General features: G+C 44.1%; 4 protein-coding genes and 1 long non-coding RNA gene across 8 annotated transcripts; 3 read left to right on the forward strand and 2 right to left on the reverse strand.

Annotated features, from left to right (window-relative positions):
* Positions 1-2,124: 2,124 nt before the first annotated feature.
* Positions 2,125-5,806, reverse strand: LOC6499233 (protein fork head). The gene is given in 1 exon segment (XM_001955019.4): positions 2,125-5,806. A coding segment is annotated over 1 exon segment (1,959 nt). The 5' UTR covers positions 5,261-5,806; the 3' UTR covers positions 2,125-3,301.
* Positions 5,807-5,962: 156 nt separating this feature from the next.
* LOC26515014 lies at positions 5,963-7,265 on the forward strand. Its single transcript, XR_001409069.3, has 2 exons — positions 5,963-6,570; positions 6,632-7,265. It is a non-coding gene; the product is annotated as an uncharacterized LOC26515014 (long non-coding RNA).
* An 11,658-nt stretch (positions 7,266-18,923) lies between these two features.
* On the reverse strand, positions 18,924-20,231 carry LOC6499232 (zinc finger protein 330 homolog). Its single transcript, XM_001955020.4, has 2 exons — positions 19,569-20,231; positions 18,924-19,512 (listed from the first exon to the last, which is right to left on the reverse strand). Exons 1-2 carry the CDS (start codon positions 20,058-20,060, stop codon positions 19,054-19,056), a joined length of 951 nt encoding a protein of 316 aa, XP_001955056.1. The 5' UTR covers positions 20,061-20,231; the 3' UTR covers positions 18,924-19,053.
* Positions 20,232-20,699: 468 nt separating this feature from the next.
* LOC6501354 (heterogeneous nuclear ribonucleoprotein A1) lies at positions 20,700-25,274 on the forward strand. Of its 4 annotated transcripts, XM_001955021.4 has the most exons (6): positions 20,700-20,878; positions 21,010-21,484; positions 22,428-22,615; positions 22,677-22,962; positions 23,177-23,269; positions 23,636-24,712. In XM_001955021.4, the coding sequence occupies exons 1-5, from the start codon at positions 20,828-20,830 to the stop codon at positions 23,248-23,250; spliced, it is 1,074 nt and encodes a 357-aa protein (XP_001955057.3). In that variant the 5' UTR covers positions 20,700-20,827; the 3' UTR covers positions 23,251-23,269; positions 23,636-24,712. The 4 variants fall into 4 exon arrangements, with proteins under 4 accessions (XP_001955057.3, XP_032308365.2, XP_014767006.3 ...); XM_032452474.2 differs by lacking the exons at positions 23,177-23,269; positions 23,636-24,712 and adding an exon at positions 25,045-25,248; XM_014911520.3 differs by lacking the exon at positions 23,177-23,269.
* Positions 25,275-25,329: 55 nt separating this feature from the next.
* On the forward strand, positions 25,330-27,423 carry LOC6501355 (protein C12orf4 homolog). The gene is made up of 3 exons (XM_001955022.4): positions 25,330-25,775; positions 25,831-27,157; positions 27,224-27,423. The coding sequence occupies exons 1-3, from the start codon at positions 25,595-25,597 to the stop codon at positions 27,342-27,344; spliced, it is 1,629 nt and encodes a 542-aa protein (XP_001955058.1). The 5' UTR covers positions 25,330-25,594; the 3' UTR covers positions 27,345-27,423.
* Positions 27,424-27,626: the final 203 nt, after the last annotated feature.

Raw genomic sequence — 27,626 nt, forward strand, 5'->3', positions numbered from 1 at the left:
AAATAATAAATTTTAACAAATAAATTCATTTATTTTATTTTTAATGGATTGGGTCGCAGACATGCAATGAATTCCATGGAACTGTGGCAAACATCAATTTTTAACGACCTACCAAATGTCATGACAAATTTTCCTATTTGCCAATTTTCTAATGGCTTTGTTTTGAGAGTTGTGAAAGTTGAGTTGAACTTGTTTGTTGAAATGGAATTTTAAATCTGTTTTAGGCTGAATAATTACAAATTGATGGCATCGGGGCATTTATGAATATATATGGAATAGCGTCTAGAGAGCTCAACAAACTCTGAAGCCCTTTCCCCTCCGCCAAATCCCCTCGTTAAAGCACAAACACACATACGCATTGTCCTATTCAGCGTCTTCAGCGCGCATGTCTGGCATTAAGGCATCGATATATAAATTGTCGACAAGTTGGCGGGCGAATTTTGGGGAGAAAGCGGTATAAGTGGGCGGGTGGGCGTTCGGGTGGTGGGCAAATGGGTGGTTGTCTGTTTGGCTATAGCGTACCAACCCCAAAACACAGATTTCCTAAGCCAGACCAGACGGGGTTGTTTGCCCGGCTGGGGTAAAATGAAGAAACTCCGCCAGAACGCTGACAGTCACAATGTCAAGGAAAAATCGAAATTGAAGCGACAACACACCAAACGCCATTTTGTTGTCGTTCTTCGTACGAATTCATGCCGTAGACTCAGACCCAGACCAACTCCCAGTCCCAGTCAAAGTCCCAGTCCCATTTCCAATTCCCATTTACGACCCCAGGCGAACAACAAAGCGAGCTCTTTATGGAGCAACTCAGCTCTCCAGCCAAAGGGGAGGCGGCTATAAAAAATGTATTAAAGCCCGTTGCCCACATGCTCATGTATAAATAAAATGTCGTTTATAGATATATAGAATTTGTGACCTTCCTGCTTAATTAAAAGAGACAACAGCTTGTCAAACATCCCCCAGCTCTGCAGTGTGATGATAAGTATTCGTATCGTTGGCGGCTCGAAACTCTAATGTCCGAGCCTAGTCCGAGAATTCTAGAATCGTAGATTCCTTTAAATGAATCACACCAAAGTTAATCAACGGTGGATGGGTTTCTGGTGAACTGTCCATAGTAGCTACACCGGGAGGGGAATTGCGTCGGATCAGGCTTTGGCGGTTGTTTATATTGCAGAGATAAGGCATCCGGACTAGGGACGATAGGAAATGTATAAAGTATTACTCCGCTATGAATATTACTAGAAAGCAAACAGGCATTGAACAGACCCCGCTGGAGGAGACTTCTTCACCCTTCCCTAGGTGGTGCATGGATAGGTGCAAGCTGTCAGTTCTGAGACCGGAATGGGGTTGGGCTGAGATGGGTTAGTCAGTCAGTCAGCTAGGTCCGGGACTGTCCCGAGTACTGTCCCGTTCCCATCCTGGTTGTTTACCTTCTTGTTCCGTTGCAATTTATGAGTGCACGCCGGCGATAAGGGTTTATCATCGTCATCGGGGAATGGTGGAAAACTGCACTCTGCATCTGAGTTGTGAGTTCTGGAGTGGAGATAAGATAGGCAGGGCCTCTTGGAACCCGGCATAGTTATCGGTCGTTCAATTCGAATTTGCTGCATTGATATACTCGTAGGTACTCGTAGAACCCAGCCGAGATAGGGCCCAACCCAATATTCAATATAGAAATGATTGTTGGAGGTCAGTTGTTTGAATCAATAAAGGTGGCTATCCCATACTGCCTGGGTAAATGAAAAATAATTTATGATTTTTTTTCTTTTTCTTGTATTTCAAACATTAAAATAGTCGATTTTGTTGTATTTGTTTTGCATGATTTATAATAATTTTAATTTTAACTAGCTTTAGAGTTGGATTTTAATTCTTGCATTGACATTTATTGAATTTTATATTGTGTATTTTACAATAATTTTCATTTGTTTCTGTGTCAGTGTGTGTGGTTTTATTTAGACTATTTTTTATCAAGTTTAATTAATTAGCTTAGCTCAATGTAAAAATGGGTCTTTGTTGTATATCTTTCGTCTTTTTTCATTCATTTTACGCACAATATAACTAATATTAAAAATTATTGAATAATAATTGCAGTTTTCGATTTTTTTCTGTGATTTTTTTTGTCTGTTTTATTTTTTGCTTTTATTATTTATGCTAATTAAATGTTAAATGCTATACAATATTTATATTTATATTATGTTTACTTTCATGTTGTGTGGCATAATTTCATACAATTTGATTAATTCTCGAGTTAGTTAAAAGTTGGTTGTTTGCATGTGAGGACCTAAGTTAATTTTTTTTTATATTTTTGTTTTGTTTTTTTTTTTTAGTTTTTGGGGGAAGGGAAGGGGTGTTACTTAAATGTATCTATTTATAGATTATGTACAAAATGCCTTAGCCTAACGAATTCGTACAACAACAGAAGACACACAATGTAAATGAAATGCTGGATTTTGGGATACATATCCGTATATATCTAGGCGCGCATATACAATATAAATGATAGTTGGATAAATTATAGTATAAGAACGTGACGTTTCCTATGCATGGCCAGATTTTTGTTGCTTAGATAGTTTGAAGATTCTTAGGGTGTGGCGGATCTGCTCAATATGGTGATTTAGTTTTAGACTTTTTGGTTTTTGATCATTTGCGATTCGAATTCGATTGCGATTGCCTTTGGATAAAGGTTTTTAGTATTTGTATCTATCTTTTTGGGACTGTTTTAGCGTTTTTTATATTTGAAAGTACATTACACAAGATCCCGCTAAGCTCTCTCTCTCTCCCACTTTCTCCTTCCTTCTCTCTCCTCTCGATTATACATTTAAAATGTTTAAATTTGTAGTTTTAACCGCTTTGATTGTTATTGCTTGTTTCGAAACAACGAAAACAAATGGCACGGAATTATTATTTTTGTGGTTGTTTTTATATTTGCAAAAAAACGTAAATTGTTAACAAAATTTTAGCTCGACAGGGTGCAAAAAATTCGTATCCTTTGTTTTCTGACGCCCCGCACGCTGCACTTACAACTACATCACTTTTTTCTTTCGTTTTCCTCATCGATCTTGAATGACCCCCAAACAGAACGGTATACATATATGTATGAATGTATTTAATATTGGAACTGAACAACTCGGAGTAGAAGACCTGCAGCCTGTAGTCCGATCGGTATATGTACAAAAACGCGAGCCGGCGAACCTACTCACGTGCTCAAAGGATGCGCCCAGGTGCTAAAAGCCACCGAACTCGTCCCACCACTTGCTAATTGGCCGGATGGTGGTCCGGGCCACTATGGCTGCAGCTACAGCTACAGCAAGTTCTGCAAGGCAGCAGCCCCGTTGAACGTGAGACTGTGATTCCAGTTGCGGTAGCTGGCCGCCGCTGCATATTGCTGGTAGTTGTTGTACTGCTGCAGTTGCTCCTCGCTGAGGTCGCTGGTGATGTTCGAGGAGTCCTCCTGCAGCTCCTGCAGATGCTGTTGGTGCTGCTGTTGCAGGTGCTGGTGTTGCTGTTGCTGCTGCTGTTGTTGCTGCTGCTGCTGAGCCAGTTTCTGTGAGTAGTTGACCGAGCCAGATCCTGACCCTGATCCCGAACCAGATCCTGAGCCCGATCCGGACCCCGGACCCGATCCCGCCTTGCCGCTGCTGGCCTTCCCCCCGGCTGTCGATGTGGCATTTGAAGCGGATGTCAGTTGCTGCGCCGCCTGCTGCTGCTGCTGCTGCAAGTGCTGCTGCTGCTGCGAGCGCAGCATCTGCTCCGCGCGCCCTTAAGCCAGCGGGTACTGGTGGTGTCACAAGCTCGTGGTGCCGGCGGGCGCGTGATAGCCGAGACTCTGGTAGTAGGAGTCCTGGCCTAAGGCAGCATGTGAGTTGGTCAGCGGGCTGAGGGCGTTGTAGCCGGCGTACTGGCTCATGTCGTACATCTTGATGTCCGCCTTCGACTCCGTGGGAAGGAGGCGGTTGATGGAGAACGGGTGGCTGGAAGGCGTGTAGCCGGAGGGCTCCTGCTTCAGCGGGTGCATCGAGGAGTGATAGTCGCTGATCAGTGACGGATGGCATCGATTGGCCATCATCGCTGACAACTCCTCCTGCTGCAACTGGTGGTGCTGGTGGTGATGGTGCGTGGGCACATGCTGCGGCTGCTGGCTGAGGCACAGCTCTGCATTGGCGTGCAACATGGCCAGGGCTTCCGCATCCTTGCTATGCGCTGCGCTCAGCACATTCACTCCGGCAATCGATGCTCCGCCCGCCTCCTTGTGGTGCTGATGGTGGTCCAGCCGACTGTGGTGGTGGTGGTGCATGTGGTGCGAATCTTCGTGGTCCTTCTTGCCCGGACTGGTCGCCTCCAAGCTGCTGTGCGACGGACTCTTGTGAAGCTGTCGAATGGCCTCCTTCTTTTCATCCTTGAAACGCTTTTGCCGCCGGAGATAGCAACCATTTTCGAACATGTTCCCGGAGTCCGGATGCAATGTCCAAAAGGATCCCTTGCCCGGCTTATCCGGCGTCCTTGGGATCTTTACAAAACAATCGTTAAAGCTAAGAGAATGGCGGATGGAGTTTTGCCAGCGCTGCTGGTTCTGTCTGTAGAAGGGAAACAGGTCCATGATGAACTGGTAGATCTCGGACAGTGTCAGCATTCGCGTCGGGTTGTTTTGGATAGCCATCGTGATCAGAGAGATATAACTATACGGCGGTTTGGCATGCGTATAACTTCTACGGTAGGTGGTGGGCTTGTCCACGCGGGATCTGCCCAAAGAGTTCGGGGATCCTGTCTCCATGTCCCGCGATCCAGGTGGCATGGAGCCGTATGTGCCACTCAGTCCCGCCGCCGACATACTGGCCGCCGACATGGCCATGCATCCGCCCATGTTGCCCAGTGGGGATCCCATGCTGGCGTAGCTCATCGAACTGGGAGTCATGCAGTTGCCGCCCATCGAGTTCATCGCCGCGGCTCCCATGCTGCCGCTCATGCTGGCCACCGCCGCTGCAGAGTCCAGGACGCTGGATCCGAAGGTGGCCGCCGCTTGAGGAGATACGGACGACATGCCGCCCACCGGCAGACCCATGCTGTTCATTGTGTAAGCAGATCTGGCTAGCGGACTCATACTGCCGCCATTCGTTGTGGGATTCGGATTGTTGTTGCTGGGCGGTGGAGGTCCTCCACCACCAGGTCCACCCCCACCACCGCCGCCAGACGCAGGGCCTCCGGCGGTGGCCATGCTCACCGGAGCGCTGCTGGGCGGCGGCTCCGCGTAGAGCTTCTGCATGATGTCAATGGTGGTCTGGTGGGGGCTACCCTTCAGGAAGCTGTTCAATAGTTGCGCCGTTATGTTGCCGGCTTTTGGACTCGTGTGGATGTATGGAAAGGGTAACGCGTGCGGTACGCGTTTTCAAAACGGAAAAATTAAAAACTGTCTAGCGCTTGGACTTGGCTTATTCTGTATTTTGTTTATGCTCTTATTTGGTTTGTTGTTTTCTAGCTTTTTGCTTTCAATTCACTGCACTATCACTGCATAAAATTGATTTTCATTTTTGATGCATTTCTATGAAGCACTATTGCACTTGTCGTCACTCTCTGCAAAAACCGACGCACGAACGTTGCGTGGCTTGTGGCCACTAAAAGTCTGGAGCTTCTGGAGCTGAGGCTGAAGCTAAAGCAAAAGGTGCTTCTCTGACTGCTTCTCTGGCTGCTGCTGCTGTTGCTGCTGCTGGTCCGCTCGAGTGTCTCTTTGGCTTGAGCTCTTGAATGTGACTGTTTGCAGAGGGGAACGCTTGTCTACTATTTGGCTTGCGCTTGCTGCCAACAAATATTGTTAAAGCCGCGCTCAAGTGCCGACGCCGGCAGCGTCGTCGGCCGAGGCAGCGACCGAGACAGCGACGGCAGCAGCAGCACCTTCGACTCGTTCTTACCCACGGGACCGGTAATAGCAACTGTCCCGCACACACGCACACACCCAAACCGGCTCGCACACCAAGCCACCACTAACCACCGCCGGACGAGGAGTTACCAATGACAGGGTCTGGCTCTCTTACGTACACACGGGTTTCGGGGCGCAAGCGCATTGGCCAATCGGCTCTTGTAACAACAGAGCAGGGCCGGTTGCCAAGCAACTAACTAGGGGGCGTGGCCAAATTCGGGTGAGCAACGCCCTCGACGAACTTTTGGAGCAGCTGCCCGGCGCACACAGACACAGTACACAGGCGGGCAACGCGCTCACAGATACAAGCGTGCGAGCTCACAGATACAGATACTTTAGCTCACAGATACGCCGTATCGCCTAATGCCGCCAACTGAGCTGAGCGACGCCATGTTACAGTTAACGATTTTCCCTAATGCGATCAATAATCGCTCGCTCTCGCTCTGGCTGTGCCAAACGCAATAAAACTAAAAAAAGACGAGGCAAATAAAACTGGAAAATTCAAAATAAAATCTAGACAAGGTCTGGAGACGGACGGAATCTGGGGGATTGAGTACGAAGTGTGAGAATGCGACGCTCTGTTTTGCCAGAGAACCACCTAGCTCTGTGGGTTGGAATAAAAAAGAACGCCTTGGCTCCCAGAAGAAGACATTAATAATGTGTGTGTTTTTCTGTCAGTTTTTGTTTTCATTTTATTTTTTCTTCTTTCGTTTTTTGTAGCCCCGTGCACATTTTTAGGTTAAGGTACACCAATGTCACTCTCATTCATTCCATATCATTCCTCGCATTCGTGGCGAGGCAACGCGAGGCAGCAGTAACAGCAGCAGAACAGAAACAGAAGTGCCGCAGTTCTCCTTTTTGGCAAGTCATTGCGAAAGTGACCCAGTTCTGTGCCAACTCCACAACTACATCCACATCCAACTTATCAAAATAACCATGAGCATCAATCTCAGCATCCGCATCTCATCCTTGCCGGCTACCTGGTGCCAGCCGAGCAGTTCATTGATGCAGAAGAAGATGCGCGTGCTGGCGGATACTTCCTGGTAGTGCACTTTTATGGACGCGAGTAAAACTCATTTTAATTTCGGCCATAAACCATAAGACTAGGACGAAAATCGTTCTACCATCGCTTGACGCCTTCCATTGTGCATTCCGCTTAACCCTTTCACCCAGCCAAGTGTCTGTCCATGTGCGCGCAAGTGTGTGTGTGAATCCGAACCCGGCTCATTATGTTGGCCATAAACGATCAATTGTCTGGTTTCTCAATGAAAGTTTTTACTGAAATAAGTTCTACCTGAGTATTCGGAAATGCGCGGGATTTCCTATTTATTAATTACATGATTTTTGAAATGTCCTCTTGCTGTCTAGTTTTTGTAGCATACATCTCGGGGCTAGATTTAAGAAATACTAAGATTCCTTTTATTTTTTTGCTTCTATTGTTCTATTATTGTGCTTCTATTCTATTCTATTTGAAAAAAAGTATTTAATAATATTCCACTTAAATGAAAAAAAAGTGTAAATAATGTAAAAATGTATAATAGCTTTGTTTATAACAGCGTTTAGGAGCAGATTTCATCGTAATACCATTACACACCAAACATTTCTGGTGTCTGAACCAACATTTGGCTAAGCCTTTATGTGCACTTCTAACAACCGTAATGTGCTTAAATATTTAATATTTTTATAGTATTTCACAGGCAATTCAAGTGGCTTTGGCTCATTTGTGCCGGCGATGGCGCGGGGGGAGCGCATCACGCTTTTTTTGCCGTAGACTCTTCTGCAAATAGTAATGCCAGCAGTCCAAAATGTGTATTTATTTACCTTTTAGTCATTTATCTATTTATTTATTTGCTTTAAAAGCGCGCCACTGTAGGTCGGATTCGCTGTCACCGCCACTGACGTTTCGGTTTGCTTTCGGTTGGCTTTGCAACCGTGCGATTTGATACAGTTCGGCTGCACTCGGTGGCAAATCGGGTCTAAGCCATGCTCAAACTTTTTAATTAGTTTCAATTGTTGGCGCCCGCGCCCCACGCATCCCCAAATGGATATTTATGGAAAATATTTGCTTTACTGCTTTTTTCCCGGCGTTGTTTTGATTTTGTTGCTGTTAGTGTTGTTGGAGCTGTTGATATTGCTTTAAAACGCTGCGCTTTCTGTTTGTTTTAAGCATTTGTGTGACGCATGCGCTATGTGGCAATGACTTTACAAAAATATATCTATCAAAGCATTTGACCAACATTTCTCAGATAGATGACGTCCACCGACCGCCTCTGGCGGGTATCCGTATCTGCTGCTGTCGCTGTCGCGGCCGCTGTATCTATCTATATCTATATCGGTGTATTGCCATAATATGTATAATATTTATTTTTATTGTCATTATTTGTTATTGTTGATTTATTTGTTTGTTCAATATTTTCACACAAATTAAAATACCCGGCCGTATATGAGTCGACTCCATCGCACATTGGACATCGGACGCCGGGCATCAATGTCGTTTAATTTGTTTTTTTCTTTTGTTTTATTTACTTTGTATTTTTTGGCTTAACCCAATTATCGAGGCTCATTAATGATTATTTAATCATTTGCAAAAACACAAGATCGCATCGTTCTAATATTCACGGCAAACAAAAGGAGATCTTGCAGTTTAGACTTTTAGGTTTATTTTTGTTTAGATAATATATTTAGGTATGGACGTATTCATTTGTATTCCATTTTTGTAAAATTATTATATAGTAAAATCAAAATTATAAAACACCAATTAAGGGGAACTTCCACCAATTATGAGCCACGAAAAAAAACTGTTAAGTGGAATCCTCTGTTTCTTAAATAATATTAATACTAAATGATTTGATTAGCCGGTTTCAGTTAGCCAATGAATCTTGTTTCGGTTCTTTGAAGTTTGAATTAATATTTTCATGGAATTGTTTATTTAGTTCCTGTTCTCGAGTATTTTTCCTTAATTTATGACAGCGGTTTTACTGTTGATATAACTTGTATCATATTATGAAGTGAAATTAGAAGTTATTTTACTTTCTTATTTAAATAATAAAATTGATTTGAAAAAGTTTTATCTATTAAAATTTAAATTTTGGGGGTTTTGTATCTCCTTGTTGTTTTATCCATAGGTGTGTTTATCGTTATCCGTATCTTTTGGCCCGTGTGTATCTGGGTCTTTTGTATTGCGTGTGCCGTAATGAGCGTAACCATAAAAGCGTCTTTTGTTTTACGACCGCATTGCCCGCGTGTTTACCGTAGAAAACAATGCCAATTTTATGGCTGCCCCTGCCACGCAGACAATGCCCCGGCGAACCGCATCCCGGCCAGTCCAGCGTTACAGCATCCGCCGAAACACCTTTCCAAAGGTGATACCGAAACTAGAGCAGCCGACTCGAAGGGGTAAAGAGCTGGCGGGTCGCCGCATTCTAGCATTAATTAGAACGCGACAGACATAGGACATCGGGTACACTAAAAGAAACACATTTAGTTTATAAATACTGGGTAATTTAATAGTAAAATAATAGAACACAAACCCATTTAAATAAAACATAATCTATTCAATATGTTTATACTTTTTATATGTTAATAATTTAAGAAAGTAATTTGTTAATGTTTTATGAAAATAACAAATGGTTTCAGTGTTTAAATATAGGGTGTACTATAGGGATAATAAATACTTCCTTCGGGACCATAAAATCCGCTGGTGCTGTACTGGACTCTTTCGGCTCTTATCTAAATTAGGATGATGCTTGTTTGCGGCGGTGTCTGCTCATCGCTTGCATTATTTGCGTAGGTGTTTCATTTCCGTTTCACAATTTAACTAGCGATTGTTCGCCGGCATACTCGGCGCACCTTTTCCCAGCGCCTTTGCACCCCGAGATTTTCCTTTTCCCTACTTTCACATGTGATTTCCTTTGTTGTCTTATCAGTTTTGGCGCGTCAGTCGTCGGCTCCGGCTCCGTCTACGTCTTGGCCGTCATCGTGATTCACATTCTCCCTCTGCCAGCCCTCACAAAACTGCACTTCTACGAGACTCTAGGGGCTGGATCGATTCACTCGCTGCAGTTTGGCTGGCCGGAGGGGATTTGGCGCATTTGGGGTGCGTGCCTTATCAGAGCCGGGGCTACGACATTAGATATCGCATAAATCAGAGCCTAGTCGTGGTTTTGCTTGATTATTTCCATTTTTATCTATTTCGCTGCGGTTGGCTATAAAGTTTCTGGTTTTTATCTTTGTGCAAACACAGGCAAGCAGGGCTATTAAGGCCCAAGCGACCTTATTTCCTCTGGCTCCAAGAAAACAGCGAATTCTATTCATTTAATTAAAAGACCTCAAGCACCTCGCCTCCGCTAAGGAAGCAATTGGCAAACATTGAGGTCAGCATGGCAACGGAATGAAGTATATGGGGCTTATAATGAGTTGGAACCACAGGATGCTACCATTTTTAGTAAAATGATTACATCTTTACAGTATTTTTAGCTTTACTATACCTTGAAATTATACTTAAATACACTTGAAGCTAATTTACAAAAAAAAATAATTTTGCTAAATTCAATTGAAATGGTTTGTATGATTAGAGGACTAGAGCCGGTTTGCTCCCACCAAACCAGTTTATGCATCGACAAAAGCGATTTCGAGAACGACCACTAGTGCCCAAATTGATCATGCCAAAGAATGTTTTGTTCATTTCATTTCTCGGCCGAACGTTAAGATTTGTTTCTGTTCGCTCCTTTCAAAATACTCATGCAACTTAGCACATGGCTGCTAATTATTTATTCGTTGCCAGAAAAATTAACTTTCCAGAAGAAGGCATGGCTGTTGCTATTGTTGTACGGCAGTGGCGACAACAAGACTACTGCCAGTTTTACTAAATAAAACCCAAAAAATATTTTTTTTATCTACCTATCTATCTAACAATATGCCACGGACTGAGCCCAGGCCCAGAAGCCTTCCGTCCAATGACGAGCGTAGCGGGAGCCGAAAAGCTGTCAAATTGTCGAAAAAAAATTATTGTTATCGTGCTTCATGTTATTGAGTGGCCATGTTCACACGCAGCGCATTTCCAGCCAAGACTACGGCTCCAGCTAAAGATACAGATACAGATACAGATACAGCGACAGAGATACATTTGTATCTACACATGTCCGTGCAAACAATTCAATTAATTGTTGTAGAGCGGAATATGTCACATTGGGGATATGGATGGTAAGTTTCGGAAAGGAGCTGGGGAGCTACTACCTTTTCGGTAGTTTATTGATTTACAAGCCGACCCGCTATCGTCGATGGATGCAAGTAGTTTATATACTACACTACACACTCACTCACATGTTTATGGGTGGCGTCCTCTTCGAGTATCAAATGGAGGGACTGGAACTGGAACCGACTTATCGCTGTGGCGTTGTGATTTTTTGGAGTGTCGAAACGCCATAGCAAATATGATTGGAGCTTTATTTACTCAGACCGTCCGATTGGGTCTTAATTACTTCCGAAAACAATGACAACGATGACCAGTGGCGATACGGACTGAGAGCTAAGTCCCAACGCATTAATCAATTTACAACGAGATTTAAGCGATGGCATCGGTAAATAATAAAATAAATAAAAGCGCCAGATAGACAGATACTCGTACAATTTGAATACCGGTTTTGCATTTTCTGGCTATCATTCATAAACTTTTGCCCGTCTGACATGAAAATTAGCTCTTCAGCCAAGGTAGACAGCGCAGATATCTCGGAGCTGGGAGCTGGAAGATCGGATCGGATCCGATCCAATCCGAGGCAAAGGCAAAGCCAAGACTAATGCTGAAGAGCTGCAGACTGAGGAGACTCTGAAGACCTTAAGAGCACCCGTCCCCACGGCTGTTGATCATGGTGATGACTGCGTAAAAACGAAAAGTAAAAACACCAAACTGGCACACAGCTTTAGATGCTTGAGATGTGTTGGCCGTTTGTGTTAATCCCATCAAGACCCAGCACATTATGAAGTAGCAACACTAGCAACAATAACACAAGCAGCAGCAGCAGCCGGAGCAACATCAGTCTATGTAGCAGAAACTGGAGCTGGAATCCGACTCGGAATCGGAGTTGGAGCTGCATGTTGTGAGTGCTCATATGCTCCAATGGAGGCTCCATCTCCATCTCTACATCAACGGCACAAGTGACATAAGTGGCGCTTACCCGATGATGCGTGCGCATCCAACAAGCAGCCAAAAGTCCAACTCCAACTCCGATTCCGACTCCAGTACCAGCTCTGGAGCTTGTCTTCATCGTTTTGTAAGAGTCATCATCGCCGTCGTCATCTGGGTTCGGTTCGTCAGTTGATAAGAATGTGTGATGTGCCATGGAGTTGTTAAAAGCATCACCGCTTCTGCTCCGTTCACGACGTGTGTGGTCCATCGATTTCGATTGATAAGAGAATTTTGGATATCGCTGCTCCATGGATTCTACACCTGGTAATTGTGGTTTTTTGACCAATGATTTTTCCTAGTTAACCAGATACACAGAGAAAAATATAATAACAACTCTGAATGATACTTCTGTCAATGCATAATCTCAGAAATGAAGTAAATAAATGCAGTTTTTTTCCAAAATTATATTTTGAAAGAGTTTTACTTTCCACAGCATTCAGAAAAGACGAAAAAATATCAATAAATTTATAACTTTGAAAATATTTTATATGAATTTTCTTCTGTGCACTTATGACGTGACGGGCCGCTGACGTGCCAAGTGCTATTGAAAATGGCAAGTCATTGGCATTTCAACTGGACATGCGGCACCCTTGATAGCCCGAGCTGTCTCTGGTTCAGACCCAGGCTCAAAACTCTGACTCCGTCTGTAGCAGTGACTGTTACCGGCCGCCGTAACATCCTTCGACGCATAACGGGCTGGACAGGATAGTCAACTCCATCTCGTCCCCGTTCAAGGCCCTGTATGATGACGCAGCAAAACGGCAAAAGCGTTAATTTAATAATGGCCAAAAAAATGGAAGTCAGCCAGTTACTGTAATTTGGTGCAATACCAAATATATGCTGTGTCTATCTGTAGGGAGGTGTGTTTGTTTTCCTTGTCGCTTGCCGCCCATAATTGTTACAGTCGGCTGCACCACAGTCACAGCTATAAAGTCAACGACATCCAGAGTAAACAGGCCAGGAGCCTTTGCCGACAAAACCGAAAGTTTAAGTCAATCAATAAGTGAAAGGACCTTAGAAATATGTATGTATTTAAAGGGTCTTTGAGTAAAGAAAGTACTTCTTAGGCTTTGATAGATTTCAGATAAGAACCTAAAGAGTTCTTCGTTTTAAAGAAATCTATAGATACATTTTTGGTCAAACCCTTGGTATGAAAATTTTTGTTTACCCGAGTGTAAGTGGCATTAAAAATAGTATCTTTTATTGCCAGGTACCTCCACATTAATTTGCTAGACAAACAAAGTTCGCCGTGTATTGGATCGCAACACTTCATAAATAGTTTGCACTTGACAGCTACTGCTGCAGCAGCTCCCTTCGATTGGATGGATCCCTCTCATCCCGCCCAAGAATTTTAGTGTGAAGTTCTTGTGATTCACTCGGTATGGTCGGTGCGAAATCAAAGAGATCTCCCAGAGACCGCCAGCGGCAGCCAAAAGCATCATAAAAATTCTGGATCTGGTATCCACCAGCAGAGTTCATTGATTTTCTGTTGGGCAACTCAATCAAAAAATACAAAAAGAATCTAAAGACATAAAACTAAAACGAAGAACTTGGGAAAACGCGCACGGCGGTGGCACTCTATTAGCACCTCTAAAGCACAATTTACAACAAACATTTACAACTGTCAATTGGCAACAAAGCATCGTCCACCGGCCAAAAACATAACATACATACATCACAGCCGAAGAGATCGACCGGTCCGTGGATGAATTAAGGATACAGGTCACACGGCGCACAAAGGGACCGCCGACGAGATGGTCTTTCGGAACCGAAAACCGAATTTGTGGAGCTGACGAATTGCCGGCAATTTGTTAGCATTTAACAAAGCAACTAATGTGCGACGGGGTCTCATCGCCATTGATGAGAACGTGTATCAAGAACATTTAATATATATGCATGTGTCACATCTTGTGTGTGTGCCTGTGATGGTGCAGTTTAAAAACGAAATTAATAAAAATTTCACTTGAATTGACAAAGTGCCCGAATGCCGTGACGTTCAACTGACGACAAGTGCCACTTGACAAGCTGCCGAACTTGAAATTTTTTTCCTCAGCAGCACAATATTTCATTGTTATATAGAAGTCTGACTCCTTGTCTGGCTCAATTCGCCGGTTAGCTGAAGCTATAGCTGGAGCTGGGGCCGGGCTGATGTTACCTGTCCGCTAACCTCGTCCCACAGCTGGCGATTAATCTTGACATTGAGTCGCTTACTCGCACATATGCGAAGACAATGCCATTGCCTGGCACATATAAATGTTCCATTCGATTCAATTGTTGACAATAAATAATTTAGTGCTGATGATGAGTGCTTAGCCTAAGAGGAACTCTCTCACAGTCTGTCCTCTGGCGATTGCATGTGAGATCATTATCAAGGAAGCTCACGTGCAGCGCACGCGGCCGCTGCCCACAAGTGCCAGGACTCGGTGCACAGGACGAGTAAAGCGATGTACAAATAGATTCCCAGGCCAGGCTTGGTGCTTCACGACAAGTGCGGGTCATCATAATCAGCGGCATCATTATCGACATCATCACAATGAACCGCAACTACTTTAATTACATAGTTAGCCGCAGGACATAGAACACTAGTTTACAAGTTGTGTAGTTGGATTTGTTTGTAAAAAAGATATCAAATTGATAAATTAAATTAATAATTGTTAGTATTAATGCCGTTTTTTTTACCTTTAAGGTGTTTAGAAGTTAGGTAGTTTAATTTAAAGCAAAAATAGTAAATTTTTTTTAAATTGTTAATGACAGATGTTTATTGGCAAAGTTCTCAGGGTCCTTTCCAGGCTTAGCTCACAATTTTTAAAGGGGAAACTCTTAAAAATCATTTACGAATCAGATGTTAATTGGAAAAGATATCACCTTAGTTGACCTCATTTAAGATTCTATCTTCCAATCCTTATGAAATGTCCTCACAATAAAGTTATAAGTTTGAATTTCTTTAAATCATAAGAATGAAGGATGAAGTCTACCCCAATAAAGGAATCCCTTATGTCCCATAGACATTTATTGAAATAAAATTTCCCTGTTGGCCAGTGTTAGTTGAGGTTAATAACTGTAGCATGCCGTGGGCGTAGGTCGAGGGGTGTGCCGGCCGGCAATTGAAATGCAAAGCGCGCGCGTGTGTGCGGGAGTGGTGGTATCGGTATGAAAGTGGGCTTCGGGCCAGGGGCCTTGGGCGTATTGCAAAATTCAGTTTCATTCGATGGCAAAGTTGAACGTCTCGTAACTCAAGTGCCAGCCCGCCGGGCTATTGACAAAAATCAAAACGGGCCGGATGGGCGGCTGGCGGCTCAATGGGATCAGGCCCAAATGGCAAGCGCTTCTCTGATTTTTCCAGTTCCAGTTTCCAGACGGCACTGTCGGTTGGCGGCTTATCACGGCATCAAAACAAATTCGTCTGAAATTAATGCGGAGATTTGCTTTCATTAGGTGGCTTGCCGGGTGCAAAATGTAACTGTTGGCAAACACAAAAGGAGAAACCACTGAACCCATCCAGCTCGCTTTGAGCTGCGGCTAATCCCTTGGCAAAACTTTTGGCTGGTGGAAGGTCGTAGAGCAGGTCTAACCATTGTAGCCTCGCCCATTCGCATCAGTACTCCCGTTTCCATCTGCGGCCCCCGACTCCGGCACGTGGCCCTCAATAGTAACCACCCCCCAGCCACCCGATACTTGGGAATCGCTTTTTGGGCTGCGTCATCGCTTTGCATTTTGGTGAAGAGCTGCGTGCTTGTATTCTCCTAATGTGACAGTTTAATTGCAGGTGAGGCGCAGGGGTCACGTGGCCAGGGAAGCGTCGCTGATGCAATTAGACTGCCAACGACTTTCCCATTGTCCTGCCGTGACTTCTAGGACGTCTGTGCGGGTGTCCTGGTATCGCTTTCGGTGTCCGGTAGCTCCATTGTGCGGGTGCAGTGCAGCACACCTGGATGAAACACTTATCCGGTCCTTTGCAGATGACTTTCTAACCTCTATTGAAGAGTTAGAAATGAAATCTTTTTCCTCTAGATTTCTTTCAATAAAATTATTTAAGGTCTCTTACTTGAAGACTAAAATAAATACCGAAAAATGCTATTGTTGAACTGTTCCCAAAGACAGTTCTGGTAGTCCTGAGGGAAAGCTTGCCCCAATTAGCCGTTATTATTTTGGGGACTTATTTTCAGAGACTTGCCCTAAGAGCCCAATATATCAAAGGTGTATTCCTGCCAGGACCTTCCACCCTATCCATCTCATTCTCTTTCAAGCATAGGCGCAAAAAACTTTCTCACATTACATCACGGGCCAGCGAGGACAACTAAAACAACAACGGCAACTGAAGCGTTCTAAATGGACACCGGCCGACATCGTTTAATATTGATGGACATTGTTTGAGCTCTTTATGATGGGAAAGTGAGGCCGTCGCTCTGGCACTGCCTACGCTCTTGCTCTGGCTTTTTATTGTTGGTGTTGTGCTTCAAGTGAATATTTAATTAAATTGTTTTCTAATAACCACGCGCAACTTTGTCGGACTCGCAACACGCGCCCGCAAGCGGTAAGCGGCGGCAGGACACGCGGCAATCGGCCCGGGCCGCTACCAGGCCAGGACACACCTTGTTGTGCCAACAACATTAGCAAGGACCGAAATAAAAAAAAAATAAGAAAAAACGTTGAAAAAGGAAACGAGAGCGAATCGGGCGGAGCCACCCCTTTTCTGCGTATCCTGCTTCTAATTTTCCAAATTACGCACCATCAATCATCGCTAGCTTTGATGAACGTCGATACGGCGAAGTGGATGATGTTGATGATGACGTTAGAAACTATGCCACATGACCCCCACCTCGTCCACCCCACCACCCACCAGCCAATCCCATGGCGCAATCACTTGAAGCCACCGACGTTGCGGCAGCCGCAAGAAGAAATTAAATTAAATTTCAAGTGGCCGCAAGAACCTGCAGCTCTTGCCGCTCGTGCAGCACAAAACGTGGGACTCTGGGACCCAAAATCCTTCATCCGGCAGCCATGGGAAGTAATTTTTCTACCACTGCTGTTTTCCGTCGTAATTAACGCTAATTGCGTTTTGCCATAAGCCGGACTTTTTGACTTTTCCACGTGTTTTTCGGATTGTCCCTAGGATTTTCCCACCTAATCCTTCGTCGGGTCTGTGTTTTTGTTATGGCTTGACTTTGGCCGGTAAAAATATTTGTATTGCATAAATAAGCAAAAGATAATGCCGATCGGAAGTAAAATTCCGAACAGTTTTCCGGGGAAGCGGACTTCCAAAGCCAAAGTATCTCTGTAGGTTCTTAGTCCTGGGATGGCCAATCCTCGGTTAGATAACTCATGACCCTTCAATCTGATAATTGAGACTGCACTTCGGCTAATGAAAATGGTCATCGAGATGGGAAGCCGCCAAAAGTAGAGTCCTGTAAGGGTGGTAGGGGCGACATAAGGATTAATATCGCAGTGCAATTAAGAGCTCAATCACTGTGATTCGGCTTGGGTCGTGTTTGCCTCCCTCTGATTACATTTATGAAATTATTATTGATGTTTGGCAGTGACCACTACCCAATTTCCTCCAATCCTATCCAGCCCCCCTTATGAAATCCACCCCAAGCGAATGGCATTTCCAATTTCGTTGAGTAGCCCTGACTCTGATGGCTTGGACACTGCTAGGGCCGGCCTAGGCTGTCCATTTTGATTGAAATGCAGACACAAAATGCTGGCAGGCAGCCATTATATTTAAGCTGGCCACGATATGCGTGTGAGAGGAAACAGGGGCGGTCATAATGATAGTCCTAACAGTTTAAAATATAAAAAATTATAAATTAAAAATTAACTACAAATTATTACTAACTTTTGTGTTCATTTGTTATTAGTTTTTACTCAGTAAATCAATTAAAATTATAAATCAAGTTGTACTTATCCCCAAGTCTATAATCAAGTTATTACTTTATTTTAAAGATCATATTTAAAAGATTAAGAAATATTTAAGAGGTTAATTTATTTTTTTAATGCGCCTAAAACCTTTTCAGATATTTTAATATTGGATTAAAAAAAATTTATCCTTTGTGATTCTGATTTTTATTTTTATAGAAATACCTTTCTGGTTATATCCTTTACAGCTAAGAAAAGGTATTCAATGAAGGATAAAATTGAAGGATCAAGATCTTACAAGTTATATCTCCAATCCTAGTTATTTAGTTGATATTAAAAGACCACTTATCTATTGTTTTATCCATCGCTGTATGTGCATCCTATATCTTCCCATACTAATCTGTACTATGTACACAGTTGATTTTCCTGCCTCTCATCCTATCCGATTTGTGGGAACTTTCCTACATACATAAGTAAGAGCCCATATGATTTCATTCATATGCAGAAGAACAACGCTTCTCTTACCCATCAAGCCCATCATTGATTTGCAATGACTAAAATGTTTCAGCCTGATGATGGGTTCCCCACTCCCGGCTGCTTCCACGCCTGCAGGAACCCACCCCCCCACTCATCGCTGTTGCTGTTCCGCTCTGCCTAACTGCCAAACATTCCCCAAATGCCAATGTGCGTGGCTGCGTGTGTGTTTGCCATCGTTTTTGGAAATATTATATGCTCATACCTCCGTTTTCGAGTAAATTGTGTAAATATTTGCGCTCGTAAGTGGATTGGAGATGGATGAGTCTATCAACGGAGAAGTCGGCGTCGTCGCCAGCAGAGCCGTTGGCATAGCCATCACCATTTTAGTCCCTAACCCCATTCCCCAGTTTCCTGATTGTTGTATCCTTTTGCTTATCACTACCCCTTTGCCGACTCGGTGGTAGGACTAGATTTTATTGGTGGTCAAAAGCCAAATTGCAGCATGTTTTCTGTTACCTTGTGACAGTCTTCAATATAACAGGGAATTTATTTTAATAAAATATAAAACAAATTGCACAGCTTATAGCTGGGAATAAGAGGACGCGACACAATAGTAATCACATTCCTATTTGGCGCCTGTTTTGCCGGGTTTTTCAGATTCTTTCTCTGGTTCGCTTTCGGTTGTCTCGCCTTCCTCCTCGTCCTCATCGTCATCATCATCATCACTCTCATCGTCCTCGTAGTCTCCATCAGATTCATCCTCATCATCGTCGCCATAAGCGGCACCTCCATAGTAGCCAGAGCTGCCGCTGGCTCCTCCATAGTAGCCTCCATATCCGTCCTCGTCGTCGGAGGCGCCGCCCTGTTGCTGGCGTCCAAACTTGTGCGAACGTGTAGACATACTGAGGTCCTTGGTCACCGAGGTATCGTAATTGCATTTTGGACAGGGAATGGCCTTATTCTTGTCATACTTAAAGCCCTTGCGGCGCACATGATCCTCGCAATAGCAAGTCTTGCAGCGCAGGCAGGAGTACTGGCCCAGTCGGTTGCACGATTGGCACTTATAGTTCTCAGACTCCAGAACCTAAAAACCAAGTTTTCATTAGAAGGAGCTTGAAGAAATGAGTTATGGAAACCCACCTGGCAGCTAGCCTGATGCTCAAACTGGTCGTCTTCGCAGAGGAAGCCATTGCAAAAGGAACACTTGAAGATGCGGCCGCCGTGCTCCCAGACTCCTCTCTCGCATTCGAGGCACACGGCGTTCTGCAAGGGGCAGGTGCATGCGTGTGTCTGGAGGCACTTGCGGCCGTGGCAGACCCACGCCTCACAGAAGTCGCATATGGCACCCACCATACCCAGGCCGGTGGTGTACACACCAGGATGCTTCACCACACAGTCGCCTGTCTTCAACATGCACTTGATCTTGCCGCATTGGGCGCATATCGGAAGTCTCTGGACACTTTGACAAAAATAGCAGAACGCCCGAGACTTCTGCTTCTTTTCGCACTTGTCGCAGTCCATCGGTGCATTGCAGGGGAGATCGGCTAGCGGCGTTTCGCGGCTGCGAATCTCCTTAAGGCGCAGCTTTTGCTTCTCAGCCTTTTTTCGCTGCCCAGTCTTTTTTTTCGGCATTTTCTAAAACCGGATAAATTAAAATTTCCTTACGTGTGCGAAGAGTGTGACCACACAAAGGGCGCTTCAAAATACCGATATTATTGGGACATGACAATAGTGGGTTAATTTAATTTTTAAAATATACAGGGGTTTACTTTCCTTTTCTAGTTCTCCTAACCTAAAATTAAATATATGCAAAGACGTCGTATAAAAAAGCTACTAAATAGTAAATAGCTGAACCTTTTAACAACTTGCTGAGCTTCTCCAGGTCAATTTGGGCAATTTTTTAAGGACATTTATAAAACATGTGTAAATTTATCGTAAAAGAGTTTTTTAATATAATGGATATGTCGATATGATATGGAATTTATTTAAAATAACTGCAACTTTTTATGAATTTTGTTTCACTGTGCAAGGTAGTGTGACAGCTCATCTTTGCAAGAAAAATACCTACCCAAAGCAAAATGTTCGTTTTTAACTTAAGTTGTTATAAAAATTTCTAAAACTTTGAAGCTCAGCCTCAATTTCTTACAAGCCTCAATAAAAGCCTCAATTTCTTACTAGGATTATAAAAATATACAAGAAATTGTATCCACAGTGCGAATTAGTGTGGCTGTTCACTGGTGAAGGAAACATCCCTCAGTGAGTTCTTCCACTGGCAATGTTTCCGGTTTTACTGTCACATCACAAAACTTTTTTCTACTTGTGCTTAGGTCGGTGTCAGACTCCAGTATTTAAGGAGAATAATATTATTTAAAACTAATTAACTGAAAAAAATATCAAATATGGGTGGCCAAAACGACAACCAGAATGGAAGCTCCAACGGCCATGATGATGTAAGTACACAATTCGCAAATGAAAATTCAGTGCACGCGGGTGTCTCACCAGTCGCCATTTTGAAAAAGGAAATGAGGTTAGGTGCTCCAGGGGGTACAAATCAATAATGTGCGTTTGTATTTTTGTGCAGGAAATCACTGAGCCGGAGCATATGCGCAAATTGTTCATCGGCGGGCTGGATTACCGCACCACAGACGAGAACCTGAAGGCGCATTTTGAGAAATGGGGCAACATCGTGGACGTGGTGGTGATGAAAGACCCTCGGACCAAGCGTTCACGCGGTTTCGGCTTCATTACCTACTCGCACTCAAGCATGATCGACGAGGCGCAGAAGTCGCGGCCCCACAAGATTGACGGTCGGGTGGTGGAGCCCAAGCGTGCCGTTCCCCGCCAGGACATCGATTCCCCCAATGCCGGCGCCACCGTGAAGAAGCTGTTCGTTGGCGCTCTGAAGGACGACCACGATGAACAGAGCCTCCGCGACTACTTCCAGAACTTCGGCAACATCGTCGATATCAACATCGTGATGGACAAGGAGACTGGCAAGAAGCGAGGCTTCGCCTTCGTGGAGTTTGACGACTACGATCCTGTCGACAAAGTTGTCTGTAAGTAGCTATCCCTTAGGATTTTTATATCCTGGTCTTGGCATGACAGTCCCAGCTCCGCATAGCAATGCTCGATGTGCTCTTGCGGCGTTTGCGACTGTTAGAATAACATAGCTCGTATTATATCTTTGTCGGCTGGTCATATTCAATGGGTAGTTGATGAAAATGTACGGGCCACATCCAAATCCTTGTAGCACCTGGAGGGCTTCACAGCGCTGACAAACTGAGAGGTTTGATTCCCATCACCTGGTCAGTTTTTCCTCGGAACGCTGTGAGATGAATCCTAGCGTCGGCTTACGCTATGTTATGCGAATGTAGTTCAATCCCAATTCAGTGTAACACGCAGCCTCGCTACAAATTCACTTAATAATTAAGTTTGGCCCTCGCCTCCACAGTCCCAGCTCCGCATAGCAATGCTCGATGTGCTCGTGCGGCGTTTGCGACTGTCAGAATAACTTGGCTCATATTATATCACTGTTGGCTACTCTCTCCCGATGTGTAGTTGATGAAAATGTATGCGCTATATTTGACTATTTGGGTATCCCTTTTGAGGCTCCACAGCGCTGACAAATTGACAGGCTTGACTTCCAACACCTGGGCAGTTTTTCCTCGGAACGCTGTGAGATGAATCCTAGCGTCGGCTAAGCTATGTTATGCGAATGTAGATCTGTTCCAATTCAGTGTAACACGCAGCCTCGTTACAATACCATCTATCTGATAACATAAAATTCACAGTCCCAGCTCCGCATAGCAATGCTCGATGTGCTCTTGCGGCGTTTGTGACTGTGAGATGAAAAACCAGCCAGTATTATATTGCTGTTGTTGGTGCTCTTGTGCACCAATGATGAAAAAGTATATGGCACATTGCATTAGATAATTATTAATATTATTTATTGAAGAATTGAACTATTTACTCATTTATTTTTCCCTCTGATTATTGCAGTGCAAAAGCAGCATCAGCTCAAGGGCAAGATGGTGGACGTGAAGAAGGCCCTGCCGAAACAGAGCGATGTCCAGGGCGGCGGTGGAGGCGGCGGCCGTGGTCAGGGTGGCCGCGGAGGCAATCGCGGTAGCAACATGGGCGGCGGTGGCGGCGGAAACTACGGCAACCAAAACGGAGGTGGCAACTGGGTTAGTTGCGTGACATTCTACAGTAAGAGTGGCTAATTATTACTGCTAATTGACATTTCAGAACGGAGGTGGCAACTGGGGAAACAATCGTGGTGGGAACGACAACTGGGGCAACAACAACTACGGCGGTGGCAGCTACGGGGGTGGCAATAATGGCTGGGGCAACAACGTGGGTCCCTGGGACAACGGCAACGGCGGTGGAAACTTTGGCGGCAACACCAACTGGGGCAATGGCGGTGGTAACGATTTCGGCGGCTACCAACAGAACTACGGCGGAGGCCCACAAAGGGGTGGCAACTTCGGCAGCAACCGCGCGCAGCCCTACCAGGGAAGTTTCAATAAAGCAGGTGAGTAGCAGATCCTTGGGAGTAAAATAACATGCATATTTAGGTATCGTAAGAACATCACGAGAGTTTGGCAGTTTCTAAAATGCTTTGCAATTAAATGACTTAGTTAAGATTAGCCAATACGCAGCCACGTTAGAGTAACTTTCTATAGCTTTTAACGCAAAGAACAGTTCAATACGAATGTGTTTTAAACGATGATGGGTTTGTTTTTTAGGCGGTGGCTATCAAGGAAGCTATGGCGGAAACAATCAGGGATTCAATAACAGTGGAAACAGCCGCAGATATTGAGGGGAAGAGAAGAGTCAAGGTGAGAAGACCAACATGAGCATTAACTAACTATACATGGACGCAGGTGACGTTAGTCGTTTAACATTAGCCACCACTAATCAGAATGATCATCACCCGATCGTTTCAACTAAATATGATAAGATTTTTTGTTTTAATACGGCTATTGCGCTATTTCGGCCGTTTTTAGTTTAGTTTTTTTGTTGGTAGTTGTAATAGCATCTGGGACTGAATAACAAACTGCATACGACAGTCCAAAAGCCACCTAACTCTACAAACCTATTTAAGCATTATGTATTTACCTTAGCGATCAAGACAACCAAAACTAAGAACCCACTTGCTTAACAATTGTTTTAAATAACGTTTCTCATTTATCGACATTTTATAGGTAATAAAGTAGAAGTCGCTCAGTATAAGCCCAAAAGTCACAGTCAAGTAAACGATACGCAATTCAATGATCACTATTGAGCATGAACGAACGTTCATAGACCTAAGAAGTTTTCCGTTCCGACCACCACAAAGCAAACCAAACATGACAGAGAAGATCAGGATCAGTGCAGAGCAGAGCAGAGCAGTGCAGTGCAGTCGTACAGGAGCTTGGTTGAGACAGAAAAGATTGAGATATCAGTGCAGTGCAGTGCAGAGCAGAGAAGTGTGTGAGCTAAGCAGACTAATAAATGTTAATAAGAGTCGCGAGAGCACACAGCGAGCAGCAGCAGTACACGTACACAACAGCTGGCCAGGATTCGATTCGATTTGTTTGCACTTGCTGACATTGCTGACCATTTGCATAAGGCGCATCTCAACTGTCCAATATCCCATAGAATTATGTCCCAACTTCACATTGTAGCCCCCGACTTAAGTAATATTGTAATTTAGAAACAAGCCAACAACAGCTAAACTTTTGTATCTCCAACTCCAACTGACATACTACTAGTACCCCAGCGACAATTGTCTAGCTACATATGTATGTAAAATCTCAAGCCGGCAGTCACAAAAGATTGTTCATTTGGATTGGTAGACAGCTATGACAGCGCGCAGTGACGACTGACTGTCGCTGGCATCTTCTGATAATCAGTGCAGAACACACAACTTAAAATCATGTATTACCTTTTATGACTTTCACTAGACTAAGTTTTAATAGATTTATGTAGAGCGTGCGGCGGCGATCTTTTCAGCAGTCGCACGCTGCTTTAGTTTAGTTTAACTACTTTACTCTTCAAGTTCTTAGCGAACCTGAGATCGTGTGGACACAGACTTCTTGGCATATGACGATAAGGAAAACACTATCTCCAAATGTTTAGATGTAAATCGATCCAAAAACAAATTGCAATCCGCAAACCGCAATCTATGTAATCTATACCTTCTAGAAAGCAGTTTATACGCAGTTGTCTGAGGTCAGCGCAATTATACATACAACACATACATTTTAATGTAGCGAAAGAAAATACAAGATTAAAAAATATTCAATTGTACAGAAATTTATCTATATTCCACACCGGAAACTTTAGATAAGACTATAGTATTGTATTATTGTAGTAATCACAGCAGCAGCAGCAGCAAAGCGAAAACGAAGAGGAGTGCAAGGAGCAAGCAAGTAGAGTTAAGTCGCAGAGACAGTACAGTATTCATTTATTTGTATCGTAGTGTTTACTGTGGGCGGGTCATTAACCAGTTTCGTTCGAGAGTTTCGTTATTCACCTAACAGGTTTCTTTTACCTCGATTTTTGAACTGACTACACCCCCCACTCCATGTCATTTACAATCAATGTATATTATTGTAATTTCTGTTGCAAGTTGGCTGAGAAAAGTATGCGAAGCGCTGAAAGAAGGTCGCAGCGTTGCTATAACCAGCCACGGACCAGGTCGGCTCCCTTGCTTTAGAAGAGACACCTCCAGGTGTGGACCAAAGGGTAAGTTTTTCCAGGTAACTTTTCAACTTGCAGGTACTTCCAGGCGGAGGAATAGTCCCCGTGCTCCACACTGAAGCGGCCAAAATATTTTAATACCTTGATCTTTAATTATTTTATTTTTCTTCAATAAAGTTAAATCATAAAATTCGACAAATTGGTTGTTTTCTTTTGGGTTTATCTTGTTTTTATATTTAACAGATGCCCAGTGTGCACACACTCAGCGATTCTTATCTATTAACATAAAGTTAGCCGAACTGTTAAATGTTAACAGAGTTTCTGCGTTTAACAGCACAATGGTCTAACAAACATTTGTTGTCCGCCCAAGGGTTAAGCTATCAGCTGTATGGCCGCTTTCTTGCTTGCATTTATTCGGGGGGCGTAAACTAGCAAATTAATGACTGGAACTAACTTAAACAGCAACTAAAAGACGCAAAATGGATTCTCTGGCCACGCGGACCCTTCCATTTGTGTATAAATATAAGAATCATGAAGGCCAGGACTGCGAATCTCGATTGGACGTGACGTTTCCGTTTGACCAGGAGGATTTGGAGTCTTGTGTGACGCAGCTCATTAGCCAAATGGATCCAATGATGCGGATTCTTGACGAGAATATCAGTAGGTGTCTTCTCAAGCGTTTTCTTTTTAAAAAGTATACAGTGGTATTTTACAGACTTGGAGAATGAGTTGCAGACCTTCGTAGACACGGAACAACAAAACTTTATGGACGACCGCGCCGAGACGCTTCTAAATCTGGCGGCAAAAGAGGAATTTGACATGGAAGCCATTGTGCGGAATACGGAGCGTCTGTACAAGGATGAACTGTTGCAGTTTGCGGACCGCCTGGGGCCCAGTGACGAGGACATTTTCGCACAAAGCTTCCACCGGCTGGTGCACTCGTCCTCTCTGGAGGAGATTCTGAAGCGCGAGCGGACCTATGCCAAAGTAGTATCCGACATGACGGATACGATGGACAACGAGGTGGAGACGCTGAATCACTCGCAGCAGCAGGAAATGGACAGTCAAATCAACCAGTTGGACATCACCACCACCTCTGAGGATATTAACAACTTGCTGGCCCAGCAGTACACCACCCAAAACTATGTGCGCAAGCGCTACGAGTCCGAGCTAGAGGCGATGATGGGTCATCAGAAGAACGAGTACCGCAACTGGATCACCAGCCAGGTGAGCCAGATGTTCCAAGTGTCGCCGGTGGCTACTCCCCTGGGAAACCGCTCCTCGATGTTTGTCTCACAACAGCCCTCGATGGAGGAGAGCTTCACCATTCACCTGGGCTCCCAGCTGAAGCACATGCACAATATCCGCATCCTCAGTGCCAATGTCACTGCGCTTTGCAGCCCGTTGCATGCAGAAGAGAGCTTAAATGGTTTGAATATGGCCCTGGGGCTGTACTCCAGTTCGTTATGCGGCGTTGTGGTCCTGACGCCATCTATCCAGGCCCAGGCCAACAAGAACATCATCAAAAATGCCAACAAGTCCACAGAGTTTCACTTCGAACAGATCGACGTTCAGTTGGAGAATATCGAAAAACAGATTCTCAATCTGAGCACTGGAGATTCTAACGTTTGCAGCGGAAGTACCAGTAGCAGCAGCAGCAGCAGCGCCGAGGGAAATTCTGAGGGCAGTGCCACGCCTTCGCCGACCAAAAAAACCAAGCCTCGATTGAAAACGGGAGACTTTTTTATAACAAAACACTCGAATCTCTCGCAGTCGCACGTCATATTCCACCTGATCTCGGACGAGCCAATCAACAGTCCCAGTGAGATTAATTCGCGTCATCCGGTCATCCTAGGCTTACGTAATATTCTAAAGACTGCTAGTAGGCACGATATAACGACACTTACCATTCCGGCGTTATTGCGGCACGAAATGAGCGAGGATATGACCGTGCAATGGTGTATAAGGCGTGCGGAACTGGTTTTCAAATGCGCCAAGGGATTTATGATAGAATCCGCCTCTTGGGGTGGTGCTGAACTAAGGTGAGTCATAGGTCATAGCTTTTACCCATAGAATTATGGTGTTAATAGAATGATAACTATTTGCAGCACCCTTCAATTACTACTGCCAGACGACATCTCGGAGAGCTTGTTCACCACACTGGCTGGAATGGTTCCCAGCGTTTTCCATGTGGCCAACCCAAAAATACTTGTGGACACCAACAAGTGAACTGATAACATTCCTCAAAATAATTTATAGAAGCCACATTTTATAATTTGTGTGAATATACAGTTTATTCAGATTCAGAGTTATATATATGTATGTATATGCTTCGGTATTCGTCGCTTCGCTCAAAAAGATGTTTAACTTCAACACACTCAGAATTTTCTGTAAATGTTCCTGTATCAATTTTTGTCAATAATTCATCGCAACCTTTTTCAAAACTACAACACTACATTGTATAAGTACATATTCTCATATATATATATTTATATTGTAAGGTATAGGTAT

The sequence above is a fragment of the Drosophila ananassae genome, chromosome 2L (genome assembly GCF_017639315.1).
Source record: "Drosophila ananassae strain 14024-0371.13 chromosome 2L, ASM1763931v2, whole genome shotgun sequence".
NCBI lineage: Eukaryota > Metazoa > Arthropoda > Insecta > Diptera > Drosophilidae > Drosophila > Drosophila ananassae.

Coding starts and splice junctions, on each gene's coding strand:
- LOC6501355 (XM_001955022.4), top strand. CDS start 25,595: ATGGATTCTCTGGCCACGCGGACCCTTCCATTTGTGTATAAATATAAG. Junction 25,776..25,830: donor GATTCTTGACGAGAATATCA/GTAGGTGTCTTC, acceptor GGTATTTTACAG/ACTTGGAGAATGAGTTGCAG. Junction 27,158..27,223: donor TGGGGTGGTGCTGAACTAAG/GTGAGTCATAGG, acceptor AACTATTTGCAG/CACCCTTCAATTACTACTGC.
- LOC6499232 (XM_001955020.4), bottom strand. CDS start 20,060: ATGCCGAAAAAAAAGACTGGGCAGCGAAAAAAGGCTGAGAAGCAAAAG. Junction 19,513..19,568: donor AGCATCAGGCTAGCTGCCAG/GTGGGTTTCCAT, acceptor CTTGGTTTTTAG/GTTCTGGAGTCTGAGAACTA.
- LOC6501354 (XM_014911520.3), top strand. CDS start 20,828: ATGGGTGGCCAAAACGACAACCAGAATGGAAGCTCCAACGGCCATGAT. Junction 20,879..21,009: donor GCTCCAACGGCCATGATGAT/GTAAGTACACAA, acceptor ATTTTTGTGCAG/GAAATCACTGAGCCGGAGCA. Junction 22,616..22,676: donor AAAACGGAGGTGGCAACTGG/GTTAGTTGCGTG, acceptor TTGACATTTCAG/AACGGAGGTGGCAACTGGGG.